Source organism: Monopterus albus, unplaced genomic scaffold (genome assembly GCF_001952655.1).
Source record: "Monopterus albus unplaced genomic scaffold, M_albus_1.0 scaffold44.1, whole genome shotgun sequence".
NCBI classification, from domain to species: Eukaryota; Metazoa; Chordata; class Actinopteri; order Synbranchiformes; family Synbranchidae; genus Monopterus; species Monopterus albus.
The window spans coordinates 84,451-102,129 of record NW_018127924.1 but is presented as its reverse complement, the minus strand read 5'-3'; the positions used below and the strand labels follow the sequence as shown (position 1 = coordinate 102,129).

At 40.8% G+C, this 17,679-nt stretch overlaps 2 protein-coding genes across 2 annotated transcripts in view; both read left to right on the top strand.

Annotated features, from left to right (window-relative positions):
• Nucleotides 1–1,199: 1,199 nt before the first annotated feature.
• Nucleotides 1,200–11,783, top strand: gramd1c (GRAM domain containing 1c). The gene is made up of 17 exons (XM_020599977.1): nucleotides 1,200–1,298; nucleotides 1,756–1,879; nucleotides 2,448–2,548; nucleotides 3,101–3,196; nucleotides 3,282–3,362; nucleotides 6,171–6,289; nucleotides 6,935–7,091; nucleotides 7,182–7,338; nucleotides 7,440–7,583; nucleotides 7,664–7,782; nucleotides 7,881–8,026; nucleotides 8,095–8,198; nucleotides 9,280–9,450; nucleotides 9,911–9,977; nucleotides 10,180–10,299; nucleotides 10,725–10,830; nucleotides 11,457–11,783. The coding sequence occupies exons 1-17, from the start codon at nucleotides 1,200–1,202 to the stop codon at nucleotides 11,523–11,525; spliced, it is 1,980 nt and encodes a 659-aa protein (XP_020455633.1). The 3' UTR covers nucleotides 11,526–11,783.
• Nucleotides 11,682–17,679, top strand: part of zdhhc23b (zDHHC palmitoyltransferase 23b) — a 7,772-nt gene continuing 1,774 nt past the window's right edge. Inside the window, 6 exon segments of the mRNA XM_020599960.1 lie at nucleotides 11,682–11,759; nucleotides 13,631–13,960; nucleotides 15,690–15,847; nucleotides 16,667–16,920; nucleotides 16,923–17,343; nucleotides 17,657–17,679. The exon segment at nucleotides 17,657–17,679 is cut by the window's right edge and continues 97 nt beyond it. Of these exon segments, the coding sequence (XP_020455616.1) occupies nucleotides 15,708–15,847; nucleotides 16,667–16,920; nucleotides 16,923–17,343; nucleotides 17,657–17,679 (838 nt within the window). The 5' untranslated portion in view covers nucleotides 11,682–11,759; nucleotides 13,631–13,960; nucleotides 15,690–15,707.

Genomic DNA, 17,679 nt, shown 5'->3' with positions numbered 1-17,679 from the left:
CATAGCACTGGCACCCTGCCCATAGAATGTTTGTTTGCTTGTTTGTTAGTAACAATAACTTTAAGTACTTTAATTGTGAGTGTGTGTGGGGGGGGTTTTTTTATTATTATTTTATTTTTTATTTTTTTAAAGGCCAGCTTGTTTTAGTGCTTGCAAAAAAGACATTACCTGCAGTAGTTGCTCACCTGATTACTTGGATTCAAAAGCACATGGCTGTTATTACATCCAAATTCTTTGGGTGGACTGCTGAATCAGTGAAGGGAGCCTTTTTGGAGCCTTGGTTATGTAAAAACCAATGAGCATCACCACTGAGGTGACGACTCCCTTAAGGTATGTTCCCCTACCTGGATGAGATGCACCTGCAACAAGACAAAAGGAAAACATACTTCACTTGTTAATGGCCTCAGAGCTGTGTTGAACACACTGGTGCTTTCTTGGTTTTGTTTAGTTTTGTTTTAAACTTTGTCGCACATAGACAACAGAAATCCTGGGTTCACTACGTGTCAGGTAAGAGACTGTCGTTTTCCTGCATGTGGAGACATGGGCACTTATGGGATTGTGTATAAAAGTATTTAACCAAGCTTACAGCTTTACATATCTGATAGTAGCCTATTGTCATAGTGGTGTTGTTTAACAAGAACATCCATGTCAACTAATAGTTTATGTCAGCCAGTACAATCTTAACAGTGAACAGAAAAAAGAGGAGAGCATGTGTAGGTGACATTTGGCCCCTACCATTTTATACAAATCTGTTAAATTTCTTTTAATGTTTACTCTTTGTAACGATTCTTTGCTCGATTCTTTCAATTATTTGACATTTTTCCACTTTACCATGTTTGTTTGAGAATATATCATATATATATATATATACAGTATATATAGTCTGTTTAGTAGCCTGAATACACTCCCTTAGTACAGCCCTCCCTGTCAAACCAGTTCTGTTGCAGTGATAATGACTTCCCTTGGGCTGCTGGATATCCCTGTTTGATTATATTTACTGCCAAGGTTCAGATCATGTGCTTAAAGTTCAACTCTCAAAAGACACACAAGTTATTTTTTTCTTTCAGTTTGTCTTTGCGACACCACTGGGGAGATTGGAGTTTGAATAATGTCGAATTTATCCTGCTAATCTGTAGCAAAGTTGAAATAATCATATATTTACATATATTTTTTTTTATCTGAGCAGAGCAGCAGAGCAAATGGACCAGTTATCCAACCGGTCAGGGGTGGCCAGTGATGACATCACAGATGAAACAACATCCTTTGTGGATGTCAGGTGGACCTCTGAAGAAGAAGAGGTAAGACAACTAAACATATCAGGTCCCAATTAAAACAAAGCTACTGCTACATTAATGAAACTGACTATTCTGCTTGTATGCGGCATTTAGACTGTTAGATCTAGTTCTAGTATAACTTACATATACACTAAACTATAAAATGGAAAGCCTTTGACTGCTCTCTTGTTTGTTCAGCCTCATTACACCATGTTTCACCTCACACAAGTGGGACTGCTGTTGCCTCTCTGATGCAAAGCCCAAAAGGCCAATAACACTGTTTACTGTCTGCTCAAAATCAGTGGAGATGTTTCTTAAATTTCTTTCTCAGTCTTCTGTCTGTCTGCCTCTGCTAACCTCCGGTCAGAATTTGACACAGCTTATCATTTGTTCTTGTTTGCTACACAAAGACAAAACAAGTAGCTTTATAAATCCTGCAACACTGTCTCAGCTCCAGTAGCATTCTGGTCTTCTCCAACAGAGCTCTGATCCTAAGGCGCTGTGTGTTGCGGCACCTCAGACTACTCTGTCAACCTACAAACTGAGGTCTGATGAGTTTAAGAAGTTGTTCAAAGAGCTTCCAGAGTCCGAGAGACTCATACAGGGTGAGGCTGCTTCTCATAAGAGGTCATGATGAGATGTAATCATGTTAATTAATCACCCTGTAGGGTGTGTCACTGGAAACCAAAGGTTGGACTCCAGTTTTTTTTTTACTATGTTTTCCCAATAGTTACTAGTTATTTTGAATAAGATTTTACATTCAAATCATGTAGACAGTTTGTAAAACATGATGCATCATTCAGTGGAAAATTCGCTTGAGCTGAAATCCTGAAAATACTAAAACAGAGTTTTTCATTTAAGAAAACAGAAAAAAACCCGTGCCCTCTGTGACAAATCTAAATATCTGCTTTGAAAAATTAATTTGATTAAAAACCTCTGTTCCAATTAAACCTATGCCCATAAACTTGAATTTTTAGTCGATCCACAAAATTATACATAGGCATTGCTGTCTATACATACACACAACTGGAAGTGTAAATAACTACAGTACACAGCAATATCTTACTATAGTGACCTGTTTTATAAATATAGCATGTCACACCTGGGGCACACTCATTTGTGTGGATGATTTGCTAGCTTCAGCAAACCTACTGTATGTACATTTTCCCTCAGACTACCCATGTGCCCTCCAGCGGGACATCTTCCTCCATGGACGGCTCTACCTCTCACAGAACTGGCTCTGTTTCTACAGCAATGTGTTTCGGGGTACGAAGGTAAAGAGATGGTGGAGGAGGACTGCAGGAAGGAGGAGTTAGTACACTGACTATTCATGAATGTAACATTAACTAATCAACAAAATATAGTAGTATAAGGTAAGATTATATTGTAGTACAATGTAAGTTTTATTATCTTATAAATATATATTTAAACTTTGTAAAAGTATCTTTAAAATGGGTTAATCACAGAATTTTACTACAGAGTCACGCCAGTATTACAGTGGCCGGGCAGTGTAGCTTACATATTTGTGTCTGTACACGAAACACTCAAAAGGGTCATTTGGAGAAGACAAACATGTAAATGCAGTACTCTAAATGTTACAGCTGTTGCAACCATATGATAATGCAACAATCCCTAATAAACTCATTGCTGGGAGCAGTAGGCTCACGCCTCTTCTTGAGAGTTGCTAAGTCAATGCAAGGTGTCATCACCGAATCACTCCTGTGTGTAGGAGGATGTATCTGATGGTGTCATTGTGTCTAAAGGTGGATTTTTCTTTGATTAGCTTGTGTGCAACAAACTGCTGCAGCCTTTCACCCTTTTTATAGATTGCACTGTCCCTTAAAGACATCATATCTATGACCAGAGAGAAAACAGCTCGATGGATTCCTAATGCTATCCAGATCTGCACGAACACAGAGAAGGTATATTGTGTGAGATGAGTCAATCACGGTTTATTTCACATTTGATAAACACATCGTTTATTGTTGTTTATCTCTTCATCTGCAGTACTTCTTCACTTCCTTCGCAGCAAGAGAGAAAAGTTATCTGGGTTTTTTCCGTATGTGGCAAAACGCACTTTTAGACAAGGTAAGGCCCTGCTCCTCTCACCTGCTGAAACCTCCTACGGTTTCAATCACAACACTCCCCTAATAAACAGCAGAACCTGTTCCTGCCAGCTGATCACAAACAGCTGTTAACAGTACAGCGTGTACTTGCTGTTGCGTACCTTGACTGCCGTGACTACATGCCTCCCGGCACACCGGGAGGTCTGTCACGTTAACTTGGTTTGCAGCATTGTTTAATCACTCTGAGGTTATCGGTGTTGCTCTGCTATTGCATGCAGGGTAAAGATCTGCACACAGAAACAGGGTTTATTCACGGGTCCAACAGACACAAGCTTTTGTTTATTATTCCATGTACTGCTTGACAAGGATCTAGTTAAAAATAAACACATTAGAGTCCAGCTAAGCTTTTACCCAATTCTTTGCACTGTAAAAGTAAATAAATAATATACTAGAAAGCAAAAGGTTTGCTTGTTTGCACTGAAAATTGCATGTATAAACATTGTAAATGCTGTTGGTCTTTGGTTCTTGTTACCATTGCTAACTCTGAGAGACGAGACAGTCCAAGTAACTTCAAAACATTGCTGATTTATTCAAAGGATCACAGGTAAAATTAACATTACACACTCAGGTATCTTGCACCTCCATCCTGCTCACAGGCAGATGTAAGATGAAAGACCCTGAACCCACCAGGCCTATACATTATATCCCCTCGGTTGGGCTAGCCCCATACTACACAGAAACGTCAACCGAGACGTCTCTGTTGCCAGCTTTGCAGCTGGCCATAGCAGTAGTCAAAACATGAAGTAAATCAATGTGTGTGTGTGTGTGTGTGTGTGTGTGTGTGTGTGTGTGTGTTTGTTGATTAAGTGGTGTGTAGCTAAAAACATTCTCACGACCTCTAGTAACATACCATGATAATAAACATAAGAACATATTATGGCTAAGGCTACAGTTATACACGTCATAATAATAATATTAAACACCCTGTCTGCTGACAGTCATCAACTCTTCTCTCTAGTTATCCTTGACCAGATGTATCCTGTAGAAACTCATAAGCATGCCTAAGCATTTAACAGTCTAACTAGACATCCTATCTCCACTAAACATTTCTAATACATAAAGTATCTATCCAATATCTATCTGACTAAAAATACCTAACAATGCCTTAAAATGTTAAGTGTTTCATGGGAGGTGCTGAAGTGTAATTGTTGAAAATCAACATAAGTAATTGAATTGTCAGTTTATATGTAGGCAGACCTACTGAAAGTAATTGAACAGTAAGAACCAATATCAGGTGCACTGTTAAGTGTATGGAATGAAAGCAGCTAAAATGTTATCTGAGGTCAAGCCCAGCAGTTGGAATGTCTGTTAATGTGTAATAGAATAAACGTACTTTAAATGAAAATGTTGAGGTTTAAGCTCTTTAGGCAGTTGAGATGTTGATTTGCACTTAAGAAATGAAAGCAACTGTCATTTAGAGTAAAGGAAGACAGCAGTTATGAAAAAGATGCACAAGTATGCTCCTATACTTAAGTGGAATTCTGACATCAGACATACTTATTAATATGTACTATACTTAAAAATGTACTACTCTAGAGGTACTATCACATTTCAGAAGGATTTTTTTTGGTAAAATGTAATTTATTAGTTACTTTGCAGCTCTTTAGATACAAAAGAGACAGCATGATCAGTAAAAATATGATTGACTTACGTCAAAATATAATTTGGTGGCTAAAAGGGAGAATTGTGCTTATTTAACTGCAGTAAACAGATAATGAAGAATAAAACTATCGTAAAATAATTATAAAACGCTGGATTGTCAGGTACACATTATGACAATAATGCAGCAATGCTTTTTTCTGGATTATAATGATGCACGACTGGGAGTTATTATTTAATTGACCTATATCTGCCTATGTACTACTATAGACAGACACTATGGCAGCCTACCCACTGTGGGTCTGGTGGGATCTGGAGCACAAACACCTGTATTTAAACGTCCTCGTCAGAGGTTCATTGACCTCCCAGGTGTGGCCACGGGGGTTGATTTGCATTGTCGACGTCACGGCTCGTGTCAGAGTTGAGCCATTTTTGCGTGCATCAGTACTTAGGAGCTTCTCGGGCCACAGGAACGGTCACTAAACCGGACTTAATACAGGTAGAACGAGCTTTTATTTACCTTTATCTCGGTAAATCTGGGCGGCGCGTCTTGACGCCCCTGAGCTCGCGCCAATCCAGCACTTCCTGAATGTGAGTGCGCTGTGCGTCCAGGTTAGAGAACACTGTGTGATAGCCAGTTAACTCTCACTCCTCCGGGGAACTGTCCAGTGACACGTAAGTCAAGCTTGTGTTAAAGCAAATGACACTTTCTCTAGAACTTAAATGGGCTGTAACATCGTGTGCGGTTCCATCTGGTAACAAACGTTCTCGTCAGAATAAACAGGCCCAAAATATAGACCATTTAATCGCGTTACTCCGTTTGGATCAGCAAAGTGGTGTATTGTTTTCGGAACACCTGCAGAGTTAGTAATGTTTCACCCCAACTATTCATTACTTTTGTGATATTTCTGTGAACGAGCTTCTTCTGCTTGCCAAGGATGAAGTGAAATATGTAAGACGAGTAGCGTATCCAAGACAGTAAAGTTCAAAAGCTGTTTGGTTGCTGGAGATTATTATACTGTGAGTAAATTTCCAGGTTACCTGTCACCTATTGTTTTGTTAAGGTCACATTATGGCGTCTATATCTGCTGAATGCAGAGTTTGTATAACGGGAAGAGGATTCTGCAGGTGCTCTTTCCCATGTCCTGATCTCCCTTGTTTATGCTTTCAGCCTCTGACCAACTTGGAGTTGTGGCAGATGGTTAAACAGCATTATGGACAAGACCTGGGGCTGAGCCATGAAGAAATGGAGAGCTTACAGATATCATCGGAATCAAGCATGCAGACCAGGTAAGCACCGTTGCACCTCCCCTACTATAATCACACAATTATTATACATGGAAATAAAACTTGATGCCACCTGTGCAGTGGCAGGTTTAGCATGCTACTGGTTCTTAGGCCACTTAGTCTGCAAACCACGCATGTTCCACTATTTAACCTTTCTTGTGAAAACCCAGCCCCGTACTCCGATGTCCTAAGACAGGGGTAATCATTGGTGGTTGACAGACATGGGCTCTTCAGAGGCCAATCTTTAGAATGAAGAACCTGACAGCTGATGTATAATGTATATCATGTTGTTGTTTTTTTTTGCATCAGATAAAACGCAATGATTCAATAATAACAAATTAGACAGATTTTCTGAACTTAAACATTTAACACTAATGAATAATTTCAAGTATTTGAAAATAAAAATTAGCATTGTCTCTGTTTGTTACACTCTGCCCTTCTCTTCTTCTTTTAAACTTAAAAATGTCCACAAGTAATCAAAAAATGAAACTGTAAAAAAAGAAACATCAACCTTGTGAGCGCAACAAAATTATTTCTACTTGTTCAAAACAGTACATGAGCTATTTTGCTTTCACGTTATGCCATATGGTATTTATTTCCAAATACAAATATGTGCCCAAGTGGTTCTTACAGCTTGTTTGTCTGCAGTCTGAGTGCAAGGCCCAGTAGTGATGATGGCCTCGGAAGGCTAGAGCAGACCCCTTCCCTTCGCCTACCTGTGATTGAGCATGGGCCTGTAGAGACCTCAACACCTCAAGGGGAAGACCTGCTGTCCTCTCCTGGTTCACAGAACACAGCCAACACGGTATTCAAAACTGCATTTCTAAGATTGTGGCACTTGAGCATAGACAAAACATTTTTTACAGCTTTTTCCCCCCACCCTTCCCCCCTGCAGGATGACTCTCGCAACACCCCGTCTCAGCGGCGCAGTCCTGTCCCCTCAGTGGACCGTCTTGTGCCAGAACGGGTTTCCAAACGCTCCTCGCTTTCTCTTGACCTCAACGCCAATGAAAATGGTTTATCAGATCAGAGTTCAGAAAGCATCGAGGAATGTGAGAGGACACAAGCTAGTTTCTCAAGAAAGCTGGAACTTATGTTTTGTGTTCATGTGGTTGAATATTTTCTTCTTTCTCTGGCCTTTTGTTTTCATCAGCGGAGCAGCGAGTGGGTCTGTCCCAGGAGCATGGGCGTCTCAATATAAACAGAGTTTTCCACATCAGCGCCAACAAAATGTTTGAGTTGTTATTCACCGATTCTGACTTCATCCGCAGGTTTATGGACATGAGGAAGATTAGCAGTAAGACCACTTCTTTTCTGCCTATCCCAAAACTAATTTAAGCTGAGTGCATTTTTGACGTGTGTCATTTGTGTTATTAGATACTAGCATAACTGCTTGGCAAAAAGACGCCTCAGGAAACATGAAGCGCACTCTGAAATACACAATAACCATCAACAACCCTCTGATTGGCAAATTCACCACTGTTACAGAGAACCAGGTGTGTGTACAAGGCTGTGAATGGTGTTTGCCTGCTTGACTGAACGAATATGCATATTTTTGTGTGAATTATGGCTCATTTGTCCTCTCTTTGTACAGCATCTGAGAGTTAAAGAATCCAAGGATGGTCATTATTACCACGTGGATGCAGAGGTGTACACTCGTGACGTTCCCTACCATGATTACTTCTACACACAAAATCGATACTGCATCATAAGTAACTCCAAGCGGAAGTGTCGACTAAGGTGAGATATTATAATTGTCTATTTATATGCTGATTTTAACATCCTTAAAACATCCAGTGTGCTGCTAGGGTCTACACTGATGTGAAGTACAAGAAGCAGCCATGGGGTCTGGTCAAATCCTTTATTACCAAGCATACCTGGAGCGGCATAGAGGATTATTTCAGACAGCTGGGTGAGTAAAAGCCTTGTCTGCACACTGTGGTGAGCAGATCCCTCCCTCCCTTCTTTCCTTAACCCTTGGTTTATTTTATCTGTGATCTGAGCTGTTTCCTCCAACAAACATCATCCAGACAAGAGATTAGAGAAACTCATTCATGCCTCGTCTCCAGCAAGGTGGACTACAGTCTTTTGTCTGGCTTTCCCAAAAAGACTGTTAAGCCCCTTTCAGACACGCACTGGCATTATCTAGACATTACCCAGGAGCTGTATGTGAGAACGCAAATGTGCCATATCAGTTGACTCTGATGCTAAACAGACTTTACCTGGCCAGTTTTCTAGTACAAAATGCATGTTGTGTAAGAATGAGCCCATGTGAGAAGACGGCAGCATATAGTCTGGAGTATTCACATGGAGCTAGTGGGTACGTTGATGATCTATCATGCGACCGGCATGAAACCAGAAGAATACAAACATCTGATGGTGAAATAAAATGGTTGTATACAATGAAGACAATGTGATTTGGGAACTGCTGTTGCTAAGGGCCGACGCCAGATTTAAGGAACGGCAAGAGACTTGTCTATGACCAAATTACAAACTGGCTATGTAACCGTGTCATGTTCCGCCTACTTCGTGCTTTACCTAGTCAAAATCAATTTCTGATCATGAGGAATACAAATCCAGCAGGGCCCTTAGATCTTTAGGAAGCAATCAGCTGGCAGAACCTCGGGTCAGAATCAAACAGGTGAAGCCACATTACTTACTGTGTAGCACACAGATGGAGCGACTTCCTGATGACAGTATGCCCAAACTCTAGCCACTTTCAAATCCAAACTTTCCCGTGCCTTGGACTGATTGGTTTCTATGCTGCGCTTTTGTTTTGTGTTACATTCAGGGGCAACCTACAACTTGTAACTGCTCTGTAGTTGCATTTCAGACCTTAGATTTTGTCTGTTTTTGCCTTAAATGAATTTATTCTGGTTTTAATGCTTGTTGTTTTTAACATTGTTAATGTTTGTTTGCCTATGTGAAGCACTTTGAATTGTCTTAAACTACCTGACTTGGCCTCACATCTGTTTGTTGGTGACACCATGCAGAAGCTGAACTGCTGGAGGAGGAAGCGGAGATGAATCAAACGGGCAGTGATGCTGGGAAGATGGGTGGGCTTCGAAGAAGGAGGCGGACTTACAGCCGGAGTCTGTCCGACCACACGAAACCCAACAAGCAGTACGGGCAAAACCCTGAGCAGCACAGAGAAGGCCACATGGGTACAGGACATTGTTGATTATCACTCTGAAGGAGTAGTTCAGCATAACAAAACCTAAGATATAACGTGTTGAAATAAGAGATTTAGAGGGGCTTTAGGACAGAGCCGGGATATCTTATTTCCAGTCTTGAAAATGCTTAAAAGGCTCAAAAACAATGGTTTACAGTCCAGTCATTATGTCAAATGATAGCTTTTCGGCAATGCATTGGCTGAGTTATTATTGTGGATGAGCAGAGTAATAGGACACCATCTTATCAGGATACACTATTTGATGCACCAGAAACGGCAGCATTCATACATCAGGTTGTTTCAAAACCTTGAATGCCATTGTGTCTTCGAACCAGAAAAAAAAATGTTGTACACCAATGCAAAACATTTTCCGTTTGACTGAAACCCAGGTTTCGTTTTCACATGTCTTGTTAAAATTATTCATTTATTTGATCTGCCCTACTCTATTTCAGGCTCCATAGAAATGAATGGCCCATACAGATGGAACACCAATACGATAATAGCTGCGATGAGTGTGATGTGAGTTACCTGTGAAACGATTTGGATTGTGTCCTTTAGTCAAACCTGTATTTTCAAACTGCTGAGAACTGGCTCTGCTTATATCTAAAGGTTGTGTGTGGTAATTCATGGTGTTTGCAAGGTTCTTCCAAGCTTGTGTGTCTCTTCTTTGCCATTGTGCACACCAGTGGTCATTTTAAGGTCAGAGCTTTGTTTCTTTCAGTTTGCTAATTCTGACGGTGCTGAACCTGGGCCTGTTTTTCAAGTTGTGGGCCATGGAGGATGTGACTCACCGCATGTACCTGAGCACAAAGCATCGGCTTAGGGAGAGGAGTGAGGCCAGGTCAGAAAATTTAATTATTTTGCAAATTGCAACATGCATATTTAGTATCTTTCAGTCGTGATCACTCAAAGTAGTAGTCTTATGGGTGGACAGGGTAAAGGGGTTAGTCTTCCTTCCTCTCTTCCTTCCTTCCTTTTTTTTTCTCTGTGGTGTTTAAGCAGCCCACATATAGGAGAGCTCTTGTTCTCAGTGTTTAAACTACCTATTTGTCAGCCTCAATAAATGGGGTTCTGTCTTGCATCAGTGCTCTTTTTCTCCTAAACTACCTCTTACATTTCCCTCACTTTGTTTCTACAGTATGCTTTCTGCTCATAGATGGCAAAACCACAGACAATAAACAGTCTATGTTGATGTAGTAAAAGTAAATATATTTTGTGCACATGCTGTAAGAATCATCGCCATTTCTTTTGTTTGCTGTTTGACAGCTTTGCCTCTGACTACAGTCCCAAACAGGAATTTGGGTACTGGACCAGGGAAGAGATGCGCTTGCTAAAAACTGTACTACAGGACTCCATCAGACTTTTAGAACAGGTAGGTCAGTTTGTTTAAAGCTGGGACTTACAGCATCATTGAGAATCTGGTTCTACCTCAAAATTTGACATCGTTTTGTAAATATTGCACTTAACATGTAGAATAATCATGGACCTTATTGGTGCTTGATATTTCCTTCTGTTACTACTTGATTAAAACAATAATGTGTAACTTTTTCAAATATTTTAGTTGTAGAAATTTACTCAAACATATTGTTTTTCAAATATTTTAGTTGTAGAAATCTACTCAAACATATTGTAATGTGGAGAGGTGCTGTTGAAGCCTCCTGTGACCCAGACTCATTGAACAGCACTGGCAGCAGTGCAGAGATATTGGCTTCTAAAAGGTTTTGTGATTGACCTCTCTAACCAATCACAAATTTTCAGTTATTTCTGCTTGATCAGTATGTTTTGTTGCCTTCTCATTTATTGTAATTTCAAAAAGACATGTCTGACAAGCATAGCAGATCATAGTGAGGCTGGGAGAGGGAGCACTAGGTGGAGCAGAGTGGATTGAATTGGAGTTTCATGCTAGTGTTACCTTAAGTTACATAGAGATTTGTAGCTGTTGATTTTCTTCTAAGGCAGGTGTTGTCTCTGCTGAGTAAATACTTCTTTCCCTCACAGCTCCGCAACTCTCTGGTGCTGCTGCAGCAGAACTTCGCCTTGGCCAATCACACAGCAGCACCGCTGTGATGCTCCACACCTGCTGACAATAGAGCACCTGCCTCCAGCCCTGTTGAGGGGAAAAAGGATTGTAGCACTGAACAGCCTCTCAGGAAATCTCTAGTGTCCAGTGACGTTGCAGTAAAGAAATCCCCAGGTCCCTGACATGCATTGGTTGCCATGGGTTACACATCCCAAAGCCTGTAGTGGGGCCATCAGGTGCCAGGATGTTTTTAAAGCTGCAGACTGGTTGCTGAAAGAACGGTCAGTGCTACTGTTGGCACCTGGGGCTGGTACGAGTCACAGGTTTAGCTTGACAAAAACATGACCTTTAGATCTCAGACTTTGGCATTTGAGCCTCATGTCAGATGAACTAATATAAATATTTTCACTTTTGTGTTGTGTTGGGAGTGAATTTTATTTAAAACGATGTATTTACTTTTTTGCACATTTTATTCATTGCACAGGTGCCTTGTGAATTAGGCAGTTTTAGATTCCCCCCCCCTTAATAAAAATGGTAAAGTGTAAAAAAAAATTTTGTATTTGTAAACTGCAGTACTGGCTGCAACATTAGGTATAAATTAACCTTGTCCTTTTTTTTTTTTTTTTTAAATAAGACCCAAATCTGGTGTACAGGGTTTCATATTTGTTTTCAAGCCACTTATTTAATAGATATTTTATTCATAACCTCTAGCTGTATCCTCAACTGGTTAAAGGAAGTGTTGCATAAATTGATCAGTAAATTGATCCTTATGTATAACAGCAGTTTTGTAAACTTTTTTTCCTTCCCCCCTTCTGCACTGAGCCACAATGAATAAAACTTGATTTGGTATCATTTTAAATGCATATGATTCTGAAGTAAATTCACTAAAGATGTAGTAGTACTGTGGACTCGGTACCTGATGCAGGTTTGCTCTAAATTACAGGAACACTAGTCATTTTTCTTTTTTTTTTCGTAATCACTTGTTGGTGACGCACAAATTCAATTCACTTCAGTTTTGTTAGATGTTTACTGAGGGTTGCTGTCACCCTTGGATTTTAAAAACAAAATGCACAGTTTTGTTTCTCAGTCATTGTAGTTATTAAATCACCTCAAACTGACCTCATTTACTGATTATTGCTTTGTATATTTTTAGACATATTGTCATACATTATTTCATATGGATGCTTTTGTTCCTAAAATTTTAAGGGACGGCTGCTGAATCTTGCTTGTTTACATGTCCACTATTGATGAACATCTCACATTTCCTATTGTTCCAGATCAAGTGACCTTAAAGTGTCTGTATCACATGTCGAGACATGAAAAGCTAAAAGTGTCCTTTGTTTATCACAGGTGAAATACAACACTGTGAGAGTGTCTTTGCGTATTAAACTTGAATCCTGTCCCCAAATATTTCTAGAGGGGTTTCATGGCTTCTATAGTATCTTTATGCTGTAGTGGGAATTCTAATGTAGATGCAGGAAGGTTTGTTTATATTAAGAAGTCTCCTGTTGTGTACTGTGTAGCTTTAGGGATACTTTAGTGTAATGTCCAGTGGTCGAATGCAATAGAGTTTTGAGGTAAGCAAATTCTGCTTGAGTTTTTCTTTTTTGTTGTTTTTGTCTGATTCTACTCTACATCTCAGCAAGAAATGGACTACTTTATACCACACTGTGTTTATCGGACAGCAGGAACTGCCATTTACTTTTCAAACTGACTGTTAAAAAACAGATGGTTGTAAAGTACAGCACCACTTCGTTACAGAAAAGCGGCGTTTGTCTATATGAGTTAGCTCCAACAGACATATTTCCTTCATAAACTTCTCAGATGAATTCATGTAACTGTAGTCCATTTACTGGTACAGCAATATGAGTTTTATTGCACTTTAATGTTTATCAAACATAATCCAGCAATAGCCTATAATATACATTAGGCTAATGAAAATTTGCAGTTATGAATAAGTACTATTTTTGCTTTTGGTACTTAAAGTGGCGTAAATTTTGTATTTTTAGTAACATTTTCCATGCAAGACTTTTACTGCTGAGTATTTTCACACTGTGATATTGCTACTTTTACTTGAGTAAAGAATCCGAGTACTATTTATTTTATACAGTAGTTTAAATGTGCCATGCGTGTTTCTATGTTCGTGCTGTAGGTGCGGGACTGGACGCGGGTTCTGGGCGGGGAAAGGCTGCCTCGTGTGACGTCAAGAGGGAACTGTCTGATTAGCTGCGGGGCAGTGAAGCTGTAGGAGTTTTTCCATGAACACGAAACCGATCTCCGGTGTGGATTTCTTCGTCCACCCGGACACCTGAGCCCAGCCTTGGGTGAGCTGACCCCGGCTGCTGTTGTTCTGGTGCCTTCCACGGCACACCGATCGTCATGTAGCTTCGAGAAATCCCGGATAGGACTTCCGCTTGGAAGCCAGCGAAGAAAGACCGGTTCACTCGATATTTGGTTACTTGAAAGCTTCGGAATGTAGCAGGTCAGTGTTCAGCTATGTTAAAGTTGCGCTTTCTAGTTTATTGTGCGTCTTTCGTGCTGTGCACAACCCTTGTTTGACGTAGTGTAGCCACTGCTTCCGTTAAACGGCGGCGTGTTGACCAGGTGAGTGGAAATCTGGGTTAACTGTGACCCGCAGTCGGTGACTACAGGCTGACAGGAGACGATCAACGCCGTCAAACGCAAGAGAGCAAGACATAAAACGTTACTAAGTACACGGGTGAACTGTATTGTGCCACTGCAGTTTCTGAAACCTTTATCCTTCTGTTTATGATACGCTGTAGCACGTTTAGTGCCATTATTTCCAAAGACTTAATTTGACCCATATAAATATTAAAGTTGTCAGTTCAGCTGTCAGAATGCATTTTAATTATGTGATGTTTACTGTGAGTTTTTTGATGGCGTATTGAACCAGCCTACTGGGCCCAAGGGATCAGGGGATACCTGGACCAGCATTGTGTATGAAGTAATTGTTAGCATTTGTTGTTGGAAAGTCAGTCAACAACAAACTGATGCAAAATGAGTAAAAACTAATGCAACACAGCCACAAAGTGATCCAAAATGAGCACAAGGACATGCAAAACAGCGTCATAGTGTAAGATTGGATTCTTAGAGGCTCTAGTTACTTTATAAGCTTTAGTTACTTCTCATACCTTTAGTTACTTTTCATAACTTTATTTTCCTTGTCTATACATATTACAGCTGTATTGATGATTGTCCAGAACTGCTGAGCTTTGGTTATTCTTAATACATTTATTTTCCTTGCTTATATATCTTACAATTGTATTGATGAGAATCAAGTAGAATCTGCTTACTTTGAATACTGTAACTTCTGTTGAGGCATGATGTCTGCATCTCTTTGTGACCAGACAGCCTATATACATTTTAACAGAGACCTGTTTTACATTCACACCTCAACCCACTTAACATATCCCAAGCTTTGCTTTGTCTTGGGATGTCCTGCAGAGGCCGGGGGCTACAATCTGAGATGACCACCTGGCCAGTTTAACATACTTATTAGCATCACACACACAGGGGGCCTGCAACTCAGGCCACCCAACGTCAACCGAGACGTCTCTGGTGCCAGCTTTGCACCTGGCCATAACAGTAATTAAAACATGAAGCAAATCAATGTGTGAATGTGTGTGTCTGTTGGTTAAGTGGTGTGTAGCTAAAACCATTCTCACACGAGTTCTAGTAACATGTCGTGACTTAAACATAAGAACATATTATGGCTAAGGCTACAGTTATACACGTCGTAATAATAATATTAAACATCCTGTCTGCTGACAGTCATCAACTCTTCTCTCTAGTTATCCTTGACCAGATGTACCCTGTAGAAACTCATAAGCATGACTAAGCATTTAACAGTCTAACTAGACATCCTATCTCCACTAATCATTTCTAATACATAAAGTATCTATCCAATTTCTATCTGACTAAAAATACCTAACAGACACAAAAATGTAAAAGGGAGACAGAAATAACAAGAAAGAGAAGCAAAGTGGGGGAATTCTCTTTGGAGCCACTCCTCCATCTAAAACGTATACAAACAGTTGTTCAGCCATTGTATGCAAAGGTCATTTCAGCAAAGTGAGCTTTTAGAGGCATTTTCATTTATTGTATGTCACTTCCAGTGTCCCATCTGTCACTTCTTGTCTCTGAACAAACTCTGTTAAAGGCTATACTCATTTCTTTTAACTATCTGATAGGTTGGGAGGCTCTCCGACATGAAAAAGCGAGCCAACAAGGTGTCGGAGGAAGAGGAGGAGACCTTGTGCTGCTGTGAGTATGTGAACCGACATGGAGAGCGCAGCCACGTCGCAGCCTGCTGCTGTGACTGTGAGGACTTGGACGATGCCTGTGACAGGTGAAGGGCACTAACATGAGTGACTGACTTAACACTGAGGCTAATGCTTATTTTCATTCAGTTTATTTGATTAGTTCCACTATTAACCGCTTAGACTGAAAATTGCCAGAATATAGTGAAAAAAGGTCACAATTTCGCTGGATCCAAAGTGGAGTCATTAAATTAGGGACACAGTGATTTGGCTTTTGTGCTCCCCGTACCAGTTACATTATCTCAACTTTTGCTGACAACAATAGCAGTTCATGCTTTTTCCCAAATTTAAAATCTGTCCACATCACCGTGTAGGTCTCAACATTTTTTTTTAGGAGAAACTTAAGGCCAGGGAGTCAGCGGCAGACTGTGACTGAATGAATTATAATGACACTGACAAAAAAGCTAAATAGTTTTTCTCGGTTGCTTTGGTACTTTTTTTTAATCATCATTGTTATTTGTGAAACAGTAAGAGCATTTCTCCAGTTTGTACAAGCAGCACCACACAGTGAATTGCCTGCACTTGCTTGTAATCCTTAGTTTATCTCTTAAAGTTAATATGTCAACGAACATGTCAGTGCCATCAGAATGACAAGTCCCTGTGTCACTGTTCATGAACAAGTCAAAGTGCTTAGTCATGTTGTCAATATAACAGTGTACAAGTATTCTCTGATATTGACTGTGGCTCAGGTTTTAATTACAGTTACCGAAAATACACAAGGCTGCACTTGTTCTGTATGGCATGTTATCAGTTTCAGCAGTTTCACATTACTGTATGTGGGAGATTTATTGAGAAAGGTTGGTCAGGATTTCCAGTAACACTTTTACTGAAGCAAATTTTTTTTACAGGCTTCTGAAGAGAGAACCTCAGAAGCCTGACTCCCTGTCACAGGTGGCTGCAGTCGTCACAGACCGGATTCGTTTTCCCTGGTTGTGGGGCGGAGCCCGAAAAGTGGACCTGTCCATCATCCCACCTCTTATTCTTCTCCCTGTCCTGCTGCACCTTGCTGCTTTCCACTTTCTGCTTGGCTTGGTGGTCCTGATAGCTCTGCCCGGCCTGGTGCTCTGGTACTACTACGTCACCCACCGCAAGAAGGGACGGACGTTTTGGCCCTATTCTCCCTGGCATACACATACTACTTATTCATTACTGAGGTGCTTCCCCGTGGAGATGTTGGCCCTGTCCAGCTAGCAGCGGTAACTGTAGGGGTCATCCTCACTCTGGTAGCCCTTGTTCACACCAAGAGAGAACCTGGAATCGTGCGGCCAAACCAAGAGGCTGTCCATAGCACAATGACTTTCTCCAGCCCTGCGGCAGATAGAAACCATGTCCTCAATGGGGGAAGGAAGGATGCGACAATGACGGTATCCAACCGTGCAGGATTGTCGGAGCAGGCGGGGGTGCAGCTGAAGGAAAGTAGTCAAAGGAACTGGTGTCCAGTGTGCATGGTGGTGCGGCCGCCAAGGGCAGGACATTGTCGGATCTGTGGCGTCTGCGTGCTGCGTCTCGACCATCACTGTGTCTGGTGGGTTTCATTAAAGTCCCTGTCACTCAACCCCTCATCAGTGCTTCTTCCTCTCTCTCTCACACATCTACTTGTCTTCTCTACACAAACTGTTTGTTTGTCTTGACTGGCTGTATTTGTATGAGTCAAACATCACATGCATTAAAAGTCCAGCTACAAGCAAACGTTACTTCACTGTCATCAACTCCTACACTTACAGTAAGTGTATTAGTGCTTGTGTATAGTCTAGTGTAACCCCTGGGGTCTCAGTACAATGTTCTGTCTGCCTTGCGTACTTGTGTGTTCATGTGTCCTCTCATTGCTGCTGGGGTAGGATAAACAACTGCGTGGGGCAGG